The sequence below is a fragment of the Lagopus muta genome, chromosome 3 (genome assembly GCF_023343835.1).
Source record: "Lagopus muta isolate bLagMut1 chromosome 3, bLagMut1 primary, whole genome shotgun sequence".
NCBI classification, from domain to species: domain Eukaryota; kingdom Metazoa; phylum Chordata; class Aves; order Galliformes; family Phasianidae; genus Lagopus; species Lagopus muta.
Genome location: NC_064435.1, coordinates 68,816,721 through 68,829,672, shown reverse-complemented (window position 1 = coordinate 68,829,672; position 12,952 = coordinate 68,816,721). Strand labels below are relative to the sequence as shown.

Sequence of the window (12,952 nt, the reverse complement as noted above, 5' to 3'; positions counted from 1 at the left end):
GACAAATATTGCTGGCAATGTTAGCACGGATCCAGTCTTGGAGAAGGTTTTTCCAATAAGCACGTAATGCCATTTTTCCTGTAGAATTCTGCCTGCACACAATTAATCCTTGCATGACTTCGGATCAGCTGCTCTGTGTGCTTACTTCTGTGTCTCCCATACTCTGAAGATGACAAAACAGCGACAGGTCTTGCCATTTCCTGTGAAAATGTAACATTCTCCTTATGAGCATATCACAGAGTGAATACTTGGCAGTTAACTACTGCTAAATGTACTGTGCCTGGGGGGCAAGAGAACAGATGGCTCTGTACAGCATCTGCTATACAAAGGTCTATTTATGTAGCAGTGATCTGCACTCTCATGTTCCATTCCTAACCTAGTTGTTTTTTTAACGTATATTAATAGTATCGCTGGATGATGAGAAGACGTGGAATTGTGCCGCACCACCACCTAAGCTACATATACACACACACCCATCCACCCACCCACCCACACCCCTACACACCCCTACACACACAAAACATACACACCCTCACACCCTGTGTGATTACTGGCAAAAGTAAACACCACATTACTGGAAAATAGCACAGATTTCATTGTTTCTTTTTCTTGTGCACTGACTTGCACAAATATGAAAACTAAAGATTTGAATACCTTATTCCAGGAGGACATGTTTGCACAATTCAGTGAAACCACTACACACACACACACACACACACACACACACAAAAAGGCCTAAATAAAAACTGCACAACCACTATTGGTCCATGCAACCTTTCCCCAAGGGACATAAAACATATGCTACTGGATTTGTGCACAATGAAAGGTTTTACTAAAACAGTTTGCAGCTCCAAGATTACAGAAATAGCTGCTCTGCAATTGTAAGAAGTGAAATTGTTAAAAAATAATCCATCCAAAACAAGATTATTCTAAGCCTGTCCTTAATAAAGTGCATTTTAAGTGGCCATACAATTACTATCTGCAATCTGCAGTTCCTTCCTGTGCTGCAGCAACAGGGAGCTCTGGAGTCAGAAGGGAAAGGCAGGCAGGATTTGTTTGTTTTGCTTTCCCTAGCCAAAGGTCTCAGATTTATCAGGCTGCTTGTATGTTTGCACAATGGCTAACACAATAAGCCTTGGTCCCCAATGTATTTGCCTAGTACTACAACATAAATAACATCTACAAGGAGAGCCAAAAATGCAGACCCCTCACCACAGCTGAGGTGCAAATAAATGAGCTCTTTGCTACAACACAAGTCTGAGTCACATTAAAATTTATGATAGAACCTCTGAAGCACATGAACCACCACATTTCCTGTGAGAATGCAAGATGAAGCAGAGGTACAAATAGCCTCATAGCAGCGCAGTCAGGTGTAACATATCCTGAAAGATGGACAAATCTAAATCTAAGATTGTTGGAAAGATGCTATAAGCCTTTTTTTTTTTCCCCCAAATAAAAAAGAAGCAGCAACCATTCTTCCTTCAACTCTCCTGCCAGCTCACCTGCTTATCTTGCACTGCCCCATTAAATGCCATTCAGTTCACCAACTTTGAACCCCACCAGAACAAAAAAAAAACAAAACAAAACAAAAAAAACCAACAGATGAGAAGAATGGCAGGAAAAGAAACATCAGACCATTTTGTCCCCCTCTTCCCACCTGTGGATAAACACTAAAGAAATTACAGAATCATTCATAGAGTCATAGCAGAGTTTGGGTTGGAAAGGATCTTAAAGACCATCTAGTTTGAGCCTCTGCCATGGCAAGACAACTTTCATTCTACCCAGTTGCCCAAAGCCCCATCCAACCTGGCCTTCAACACCTCCATGGATAGGGCATTCACAACTCCTCTGGGCAGCCTGGGCTTCTCTGCCCTCTGAGTGAAGAATTTCCTAACATCAAATCTAAATCTACCCCCTTAAGTTTAAAAATGTTAACATCTGTCATATCACTGAACACCTTGATAGAGTCCTACACCTTGATAGAGTCCTGTCTCCTAAGCTGGAGACAGCTTTCATGTAGGCCTCCATTCGGCACTAGAATGCTGCTCCTTCTCCAGCCTGAACAACTCCAGCTGCCTCAGCCTGTTTTCATAAGAAGGTGCCCCAACCTTCTAATCATCTTAGTGGTTCTCCTCTGGATCCACTCCAACAGGCCCATGTTCTTATGCTGGGGACCCCAGAGCTGAATGCAGTACTGTAGGTAGGGTCTCACAGAAGTGGAGCAGAGAGGGGAATCACCTCCCCTGCCCTGATGATCGTGCTTCTTCTCGTACAGCTCAAGACACAAGAAGTTTGCCTTCTGAGCTGCTGACTCATGTTGAGCTTCTCATCAACCAAGACCCCCAAGTGTTTCTCCCTCACGCCTGGCCTACTCTGTATCTGTGCTTGGGATTGCCTCAACCCAGGTGTAGGACCCGGGCCTTGTTGAACTTTACAAGGTTTGCATAGGCTTTCTTCAAGATTGTCCAGGTCCCTTTGGGTGGCATTTCTTCCCTTCAGTGTAATCAGAAAATCTGCTGAGGATGCGCTCAGTTGTACTCTCCATGTAACCAACAAAGATGTTAAATAGTGTCAATCCCAGTACTGACTCTAAGGAACATCACTTGTTCCTGGTTACTTGTGGTGTGCAACATGATGTCAGGTAACAACTCTTTGCAGCCATCCAGCCAATTCCTTATCCACCAACTGGTCCATCTGTCAAACCTAGGTCTCTCCAGCTATAGAATCAAGGATGTTGTCCAAGCTGGTATCAAATGCTTTGTACAAGTCCACATAGATGACATCAGTTGCTTTTCCCTTATCCACCAGTGTTGCAACCCCATCATAAAGGCCACCAAATTTGGCAGGCATGATCTGCCCGTAGTGAAGCCATGATGGCTATCATCACCTCAGCTTCGTGTTTTCCATGTACCTTAGTATAATCTCCAGGAGGATTTGCTACATGATCATACCAGACACTGAGGTGAGATTGTCTTTGTAACATCAAAATAGTCTTCGCTGGCCAAAAAGGATTTTGCTTGCCAATGACAAATAGTAGTATGTGATCATAGGTAGTTCATTTTTCCTTTAAATAAGGAAGATTAGATTTTCAGCATCCTTGGTAGCACAGTGCTGACTATGCAGCAGTATTCCATGATTTTTAAGGTTCTGCATTAAGCAGATATCAAATTTTCCACGGTTGGTTGGAAAGTATCCCATTATATGCCTTCACAGCATGTAATTCTATCACTGTTAACACTTGAAATCAGCAACAGCAACCATGTGCAAACACTCTCGCTCTAGTCACTGCATTATGTGCAGCTAAACTGAGCTATCTATGATTGTACTGTTGGATTCCCAGGGTGTGCCCACGCTCTGCAGGAAAGGAAAGGCTTGCTTGTAATGATTTGGTTTTTTTTCCACTTCAAAGAAAGAAGTGTACTGTAAAGAATTCCACCTGTCTCCTTTCAGCATTGTATTAGAAAGATGTCAATTTTGGTATTTTTATTTATTATGTTTCATAAAATAGTTGGTATTATACAAGGTCTGGGAGAGCCATTGAGGTAACTAAGGAGCAGGATCTGAGTACGTGACCTGCATTTAGTTATGGGTAAGTCCAGTGTTGGGTGCCATCCCATGCATGAGGATCATGTTGCATCATTCAACAGCTGTGGCTTTGATGTGCCTCCATGCTAATTAAAGGACTGGATTAAGGGACACCTGTTTAGAACAGTTCCCAGGCAGTCACTTGTGTGCACTGCCCAGCAGGACTACTCTGCATTCTGGCCTATAAGCATTTGCTTCAGCAAGTAAACTTTTAAAGAAAGTGACTTGCTGGTACTGAACGGAAGCAAAATCTGAGTAAGAAAGAAACCATTAAGATGCTGCATTAATGAAACTGTTTTTACACAAATGTCTCACTTGGATATTGGGTTTGATGCTGGCTAGGTGTTGGAGGGATTGGCTTATTTTTCATTAGATTGGTCATTTACATGGCTTTTGGCCTCACGCAGATTTGCAGGTGAGTTACTAGGCAGGAGCAGATAATCTTAAGGGGCACTTCTGTGATTCCTTTGAGTGTACCGAATACTCCCTGCACTGTCTGATAGAACTGAAGGGGATTATGACTGTGCAGTGAAATGTCTGACATGTATAGCTGCTAGTTAAAGGAATTATAAGCAGTGGCCTTTGTCCCAAAATCTCAACAGATTTACTTCACAGCAATTACAGTAATTTCAAGTTTTTATCATATCTAACACAGGAAACAATTCTTAGTCTATCATCATTTTTCCATCTTATTAATCCACTGCAGTTTCAAGGCCATTAATACACAGAGGTTGTGCTTTATCTTTCTTTTTTTTTTTGACATCCTCTGTGTCTGTGTGTGCATACGTATGTATTATTCATATGCTACAAAGAAAAAGCGTATCTTTATATCTAAGTATACAGATTATAGTATTCCTATTTTCAAGGCAGCTGTTCAAAAACATGTTTGCATACTTCCTTACTTATCAGACTACACACTAAACTCAAATTCTCCTGTCCTTGAATGCTTTTGCTTCTGTTAGCCTTTTCCAGGCATGTCTGTGGCTGTCTGATTGACCTCTCCTTTGCACGAGCTCCCTACAAATTCCCTTCCTGCAGGGCAACCTCTTTTAGAGACTTGGGATGTCTCACCAAACATGGGTTCACACTGTAAGGTTCAGGGAATGGGGATATCACAGGACTGGGGTTAAGGTGGAGTCCCTAGCTCCAGCCCTCTCAGGTACAAGTTTTCAGCATCATAAAAGTAGCTGCAGGACAACCACAATTGCAAACTCAGGAGAGGCAGAGACTGATCACTGAAACTCTGTAACAGAGGGTTTGGCTACCTGCACGCATCTCTTTCCCCTACTCTTTAACTAAAATAAGGTTTGTGATCTGGAAATCTACAGGACACAAGGAGCAAGAGCTAGCTCGGGTGTCTTCACTTATTTCCAGCCATGTCAAGATGAATAAAGTACCTTTAACAAAAATAATTTTGAAATTATTGAAGGCTTACCTCATCATTAACGTTAAGACCACGACTCCTTGCATGTTCTCTGTCACATCGGTGAAGTTTTTCATTGTAACCCTCTGGTCTTTTAAAAATGGAGTCGTAGGTGGAAACCCCTCCTGCCTTTAGAAAACGAGAAAAAATGGCTAAATAACAGTCCTCTTTAAATTCATATGATATAGAATACATACAGAGGATTCAATAATAAAGCAGTGGACACATAACATGGGAGTATGACAACTGTAACACATCTGAGCTGCCATTTGCAGGCTCGGGTCATTCTTCTGAAATAAAGTGCAGTAAAAATACTGAATAATATGTGATTTTTTATTTTTGATCTGTCCATCTTTGAAATTTCCCTTGTGGCAAATTACCTCAATTTTTTCCTCCAATCTGTTGAAACTTTGGAACAGAAAATCAATTTGGAATGAAAAATGTGAAGGTGCCCCACAGCGGAACCACCATTTAATTTCTAATTAAAGCAGAACCGAGAAGAGCTCAGAAACCTGCCACAGTGGTAATCCTGTAATCTCTCATACACGGAAATAAAGTAAACCACAACGCAGAACATAACTGTATTTATGATATCTGTTGTCGGAGTTACAGCTGAATAACATGAAAGATCTGAACTGCTAAAAAATGCATTCGTGAAATCTAATTTTTGAAGAAGTGGAGGAATTTCAAATACAAAAAGCATTCTCATGAAAAGTACAAAATCCCCTGCTGTAATACGCTGTCAGTTGCTTATGTTCTTCATTAAAAAGTCAACGGATTACTGGTTTTATATATGACTTTTTACAAACCAAAAAAATTGTGCATTTTCTTCTGCCTTTTTATTTTTTTTTTTTTTTCCTGTTTAACCTTTAAATGTTATAGTGTGCTTAATTTAGCCTTTGGAGAATTCATGCCCTTTGAGACTCACCATTACTGTTCTCCAAAAACATTCAAGTCAGGGCAGGTCAAGAAGGCTCCCTCAGAAGGAAATCTCAGGCAAGAATGCTAGCAATGCATCACTGTAATTACACCTTTCTATTGGAAGCACAGCTCTACTACTTGGTTCTGCCAAGAGGTGGTTTGATTTGCAACCTATACATCCCTTCATTCCTCAGAAATTATCAAGTCTCACAGAATTTCAGGCATGTTCAAGAGCATCTTGCATCTGATTTGGTACTTTCATTATTCCCATACTTCCTTGATTGTCCTCTCCTCTCCACATTACCAGTTTTGTTTAGAATTTTGGTAGGCATCTAATCTCTGCTCACTATTGGGAATGTTACTCGCTCCTTTGTTTTTCTTCATGTGGCATTATGTGTCTATTACTTGTTACCTGTGTCAGAGTAGATGATTTTTTCTGAAACTTGCAGATAGTAGCCAACCTGTTAAGAGTTAGCGCTTGTCCCTGGTCATCTGTTTAAGTTCTTCTGTACAGAAACAATTCTATGCTCAAAATCCTGCCTCTTTGCTGTTATTTCCCAGTTATTAAATGCAGACTTACTAGGACGAGGTGGAGGGGCATCCTCTGTGTACTGCTTCTGGGGCTAAGCACTTTGCATTAATATACATTAATATTCCAACCACACAAAAAGTAGATAAAAGCTTTTTCTGTATCACAGAAGGGGAAGCAGGACAATCAAATGGATATAATAACTTACATAAAGTAGTACAGGGAGTAGCTGTCAGCCAAAGGATTAACAAGTGGAAATTTCTGGCATTGGGACATGTGCTAGAACATCTTTCTCTGTTTCTCTCTGCTTTGGCCTCTGACATACAGGTTTCATTTTCTTAAGTACTTTTCTGTTTTTGTTTTTTTTTTTTTAATAAATTTTTATTTACAAACCTTGTCACTGGGAGTATGAAAGCAAATTTTGTATTGTAAACAAAAGTACCAGCATATGGTTGTTAATTCCATGCAGACTGGAGAGCCATTCTCCCTGCCAGCTCCATCAACCCCAAATACACCAGCCAAGCCCTTTGACCTTCCCTGGGCCTACTCCTGTTGTTCTCTGCCTTACCACACTCTGTTATGCACAACACCACCTGTGCTCCTTAACATCCAGCACGTTCCCAAAGCGATGCTGAAATCCACAGGATTGAATCTAAAATAGCAAATCCTGTCTTTCAACAATGCCACGCAAACAGTGCTGGCAATAAATAAATAAATAAATAAATAAATAAAAAGTGTCACAGAATCATTAGGTTTGGAAAATATCTCCAAGATCATTCGGAACAACCATCAGCTCATCCCCACCAACCATGTCCTTCAGTGCCACGTCCACATGGCTTTTGAACACCCCCAGAAACCGTGACTGCAGCACCTTCCTGGGCAGTCTGTGCCACTGCCTCGCCGCTCTCTCTCTAAGAAGAAATTACTGCTAATATCCAACCTGAATATCCTCTGGCACAACTTGAGGCCATTCCCTCCTGTCCTACTGCTGTTACCTGGGAGAAGAGGCTGACCCCCACCTGACCACAGAGCCCTTGTCAGGGAGTCGTAGAGATTGATTAGGTCTCCCCTGAGCCTGCTCCAGACGGAACAATTGAGCTTCTGTCCTTCATCACTGTGCAGCCACTGAGCAACAATTTATCTGCCTTCTGCACCATCCAGTGACACTTTCCTGTACTACCTTTTCCCCCTCAGCCTGCAATTCACACCCTGGAAACGCCAAACCTCCTACCCAACCACAAAGTACTACTGCCCGGTGCCCTGCCCTGCCGCCCCTCACCTGGGCCACCCGGTGGAAGTAGCTGAGCTCCGCGGGACCCTCCCGCCGGGGCGGGATGTAGCTGAAGGCTGACAGAGAGGAGATGGGAGGTGGGCGCCTCCTCCCCAGCCCGCTGCCGCCTTCCTCCACGTTCCCTCCTTGCTCCCCTGCGCCCGCTGTGGAGGCGGACGCCATGCTGCCGTTACCCGGTAACGCTCTGCCGTCTCACGGCGCCGCGGAACGGGTCAGCGAGGGGGAAAGCGGCAGGCGCAGTACCCGGGGTGTGTTTATGTGTGAGGCGGTTCGACAGCGCGGAGCCCTGGGCCCGGGCAAGAGCTGGTCACGTATTAAACCTGGAGACGCACATTGACGATCATGATGCGCGAGGTTTCAGCTCGGCTTTAAGCAGCAGTCTCAGAGCCTCCTCACTGGGCAGCGTGCCCTGCTCCCAGCCCAGCGTGGCCTCTGACACCTTCCTCCTTCCAGCTCCTGATTCATTCCTGTCTCTGGAAGCTGGGAAAGCAAATGAGAACAAAGCTGGACTAAAAGAGATTTTTATTTATTGATTTGTTTTCCCCAAGGGGATCTTTTGCACTTTGCCAAAATTCCCTTCCGTGGGAGCATTTTCACACTTGGAGAGGCTGAATAACAAACACACCAAAACATGGTATTTCCAACAGAACGAGGCATCTGCATCTTGAAGAACCTGCCAACACTCAGTGCCAAGCTAGGCATGTTTTTCTGAGTTTTAGCCCTTTCAGGTTGATTTGAAATCTTGCATGCTCACTTTGGGGCACTGACAGTGAGCAACTCCCAGCTGCAACTTCAATTAAGTGATTAGCTCTAAAATTGCTCTACCCCAGTAACACCTGGCTCGTAGTTTCAATATTCATTTATTTGCTTACTTTATATTAATACACACGTGTAACTGGCTGTTCTCTTTCCTCCTGTACTGCTTGGGGATATGTGACTAGCTTCATTTTGTGCCCTGGCACAGGCTGCCCAGGGCAGTGGCCACGATACCAACCTGGTGGAGTTCAAGCAGTGTTTGGATACTGCCCTCAGACATATGGTCTTGTGTTTAGGTAGTCCTGTGTGGAAGCAGGAGCTGGACCCAGTGAGCCTTTTGGGTCCCTTCCAACTTGGGATATTCTATGATTCTATCGTGTTGCTACTCTTTTTGGCAATTGCAGTATTAGTGCAATAGGTACAATACTGCCATTATTATAATTGTTAATATTTTTTTGCAAGCTGTTTTGAATCAGGAGTTTTTCAGACATCTTGATTTTTAACTGAACATCAACTTAAAAAAAAAACAAACAAAGCATTCAGGATACCTAAATCTTCATAACCAATTCCTATAGGCACGTTGAGCCCACATTTGATGTAAACTTCCCATTTCTACTATATGGCTTCCATCCTCCATTCACTAATAAACTGAAAAATGTAACTAGCATCTTGCTTCTTTTCTAGTGCAATGGCGAGAAATTTGTACTCTGTAGACTTTTAATCATTCATGACAATTTCCATCTGCTTATCTAATAATATCCCTCTACCAATTTGGGTTCTCCTTGTAACATTAGTCAAATTACCACAGAATATGTGAGCAGTGGAGTTTTAAACAATAGTTGTCTGACATCAGCTTCCTACACAGAGATGCCACTGTGCAAGTGCTGTTTTGTAGTTTAGTACGAGCACCAAGTGACTGCAAACCATAAAAAGCAGTTCAGCTGAAGCTGTAGCTGTAAATACAGCCACAAGAAATTGTTCACCAGAAGTCTAAACTAAGGTACACAGGATTCCTGAAGTCACATTTGAAATGTTTCTCTCTGATTCTGCTCTCGGTGTGGCAGACAAGAGATTTGAAAAGATGAAAGAAGAGGTATTTGCAAGTTTTCCCATCAGGGTCAGGTAACCTCTAAGCAGCAAAGTTGAGACTGGTGCTGTGAAGAAGCAGCAGGAAGCAGTCGTAGGTGACTCAATACCTATCTCCAGGACTGGTGCATCCACCTGCTGGGTTTTATAGACATGGAAAACACTTCAAGACATCTATGATCTGGTGCCAGTTGGTTTCCACCTATCTCAGTGGGGAAAATGTTTCTTATCCTTTAACTTGGCAAGACTGATTGAGAGGACTTAAACTAGGATCAATAAGGGAAGGGGATACCATTAGGAGCACTGAGGTTATGTCAAAGGATGATGTGGCACTCTCTGAGGCAAGGCTAATGGGATCATCTGTGTCATTCCAAAGAACACAGCATATTCAGGAGCGTTATGAAATGCTTATATACTAATGCACATAGTATGAGAGACAGATGGGATGAACTGGAAGATTTGCTCCTCTCCCAGAGCACTGATATCATTGTGAGACTTGGAGGGATGAGTCCCATGACTGAATGCTGGGATGGAAGATTTTCAGCTGTTCAGGAGGCATAGGCCAGGCAGGCTGGGGGGAGGTGTTGCATTGTACATAAGGGAGAGACTAGACTGTATGGTCATTGACGTTAGGGATGATGTGGCAGGGAGCTTCTGGATTAGGATTAAGGAGACAGGTAACAAAGTGGAAGTTGTTCTAGGTGTCTACTGTCTACTGCCCACCCAGGACAGTAGCATAGATGAGCTATAGGCAATTAGGGGATTTTTTGGGATTGATTATCTCGTCCTTATGTGAGACTTCACCTTCCCAAACATAAACTTGGAATATCATACTATTATGACAAGTATGTCTGAAAATTTCTGAAGCATGTTTAAGATAACATCCTGTCACAAGTACTGAGTGAACCAACTGTAAGAGGAGCCACCCTGGGTCTGTTGTTTGAGAATAGGAAAATTCTCCTGGAACTAGGGCAGAAAAAGAAAATATATGAGCTTTAGAAGCAAAGTCTGGCTTCAGAGGGAGAGTACAAGGTGGCAGTTTGCATCTGCAGGGAAAAGAGTGAGAAAAACCAAAGCTTATCTTAGTTGACAGTGGCTACTGTGATGTCAGATACACAAAAAATATTTTTCTAAGTATGTCAGTAGCAGCAGGAGGTCTAAGGAAAACACTGCACTGATACTTGATGGTCAGCTAACAAATAGGGATGAGAAAGCGGTGAAGGCATTGAATGACTTTTTGCCTTAGTTTTTAGTATTAATGATAGATCTTGGACTGCCTGGTCTTTTGTGTTGAATGACTGTGACTAGAGAAGCAGTGACTTTCCATCGGTGGTCACAGAATTGTAAGGGCATGAGAGAAGATCCAGGAAACTACAGACCTAGTAGTCTCATTTTGGTCCTGAAAAAGTTACGGAGAAGGTTATCCTGGGGATACTGAAAGGTATTTAAGGAACATAGCCAAAATGGAAAAGTCCTCTAACCACTTGGTGGGTGAAGGAGAGGCATTGCACATATTCTTTGATACTGTGTCTCATGGCATCCTTTTGGACAAATTGTGCAATGGTGTGATAAACAGGTTCACACTATGTTGGGTGATGATCTGAATTTTAGAGCTTAAAGTGTCCTACATGTGAATGGGGCTACATCGGACTGGCAGCTGGTCAGTAGCAGCTGGTCAGTAGAGTACTCTCCAAGGCTCGGTTCTGGGGCCAGTCCTATTTAATGTTTTTTATCAATGATCTAGATGCAGAAGTTCAATGCATCCTTAGCAGGTTTGCTGATGATACTAAACTGGGAGGTGGTGTTGACTCTGGAGGGATCAGAGGGATCTAGATAAGATTGGAAGATTAGATATGATCAGTAGCATGAATTTCAACAAAGGAAAATGCCAGGTTCTGCAACTGGGATGGATGCAGGTACAGACTGGGAGAAGAATGGCTGGAGAGCATCTCAGGAGGAATGGCCTTGGGGGTGTCAGTGACAGCGTGAGCCAGCAGTATGCAATGGTGGACAAGTGGACAAACTGCATTTTGGGGTGCACTGAACACAGCATAGCCAACTGATCCAAGGAGGTGATTCTCCTCGTCTATTTAACACTGATGTGGCCTCGCTTTGAATATTACATGCAGATCTGCTGCTCCACAGTATAAAATGAAGTTTAAGGTCCTTGAAAGCATCTAGAGGAGGGCAACAAGGCTGGTAAAAGGACATTTGTGCTGTCTAGTCTGGAGGAGGCCGAGGAGTAACCTCATTGCTCTCTGCAGGCCCTAAGGAGGGGAAGTGCAGAGTGAGGTGCCAGGCTGTAGTTCCTGGTCACCAATGACAGGACACGTGGGAAAAGCACAAAGCACAACGCCTTTTTTTACTGTAAGAGTGGTGAAACATTGGAACAGACTTCTTAGAGAGGTGGCTGATGCCCTATGGCTTTCAGTGGATAAGAAGCATTTGGACGATGCCCTCAGTAAGATGCCTTGGCTTTTGGTGAGCCCTGGAATGCTTTGGCAGTTGGGCTAAATGATCTCTGAATGTTCCTTCCAACTGAACTATTCTCTCACTTCTGCTCCCCTCCCTATAGATTTTATACTTATAACAATGTCTCAAAGGCAGGATGAGTGTTCTGAAATATCAAACTGGTTGTTGGAAAAACCTAGCAAGAAAATTTGTCAAATTAATTTGGCAAGGCAAATGGTCAGAGGGGAGACGATGAGACAGAGATGGTGATAGGATGGACCCAAGAAGACAGATGACATGTAACTAAACAAGCTATTGAAATGCAGAAAAAACACAGTAGCAGTCTTCCTACTGCAAGGTGACATACCTGTTTCAAGCTGGTGGCACTTACAGCAGAGATGGCTAGGCAGCTGTTAAATCAAAGCTCAGCAATTCAGTTCCTCTCCTTGCTGTTTGGCCTCAACATGTATCAGAATGCCATGTATTCCTGAGCCATGAAAGAGAGACAGCCTTTCCAACAAATGCTGTGAGCCATCATCCTTGAAAAAGAAGCTGAAGCACAGATGACTCTAAAACTGTCCAGTTTCTGCTGTAATAGGTTTGGTCCTCAAGTCAAGCCATTCATCTCACACAAGTGCTTGTTTCTTCAAGGCCCTGAATGAGTGACAGACTGTCTCTTGCAGGAAGAAAAAAAAACTTCATACTGAAGTACAACCAAAAGGAAAATTAATTATCAAAGGACAAGGTAATCATCATGTAAAACTAAATCTGTCAGCATATAAACATTCCTGATGATATGCCTAATTGTTTGTCCTGATACAAGGTTCTGAAAACAATATGACAGACGATTTCAACACCTCTGCCTATGAATGTGCACAGCCTTCTGTTTAGAAATGAGTAGGCTGAACTG

At 42.9% G+C, this 12,952-nt stretch overlaps 2 protein-coding genes across 2 annotated transcripts in view; both read right to left on the bottom strand.

The window, feature by feature from the left end:
• MTRR (5-methyltetrahydrofolate-homocysteine methyltransferase reductase) overlaps window positions 1–5,045 on the bottom strand; it is a 51,258-nt gene extending 46,213 nt beyond the window's left edge. The window contains exon 1 of the transcript XR_007375876.1: window positions 5,021–5,045. The gene's annotated coding sequence lies outside the window, so the exon portion shown is untranslated. The remainder of the gene's footprint in view (window positions 1–5,020) is intronic.
• On the bottom strand, window positions 15–8,037 carry C3H5orf49 (chromosome 3 C5orf49 homolog). The gene is made up of 3 exons (XM_048939895.1): window positions 7,738–8,037; window positions 5,021–5,137; window positions 15–200 (listed from the first exon to the last, which is right to left on the bottom strand). The coding sequence occupies exons 1-3, from the start codon at window positions 7,909–7,911 to the stop codon at window positions 21–23; spliced, it is 471 nt and encodes a 156-aa protein (XP_048795852.1). The 5' UTR covers window positions 7,912–8,037; the 3' UTR covers window positions 15–20.
• Between the last annotated feature and the right edge of the window lie 4,915 nt (window positions 8,038–12,952).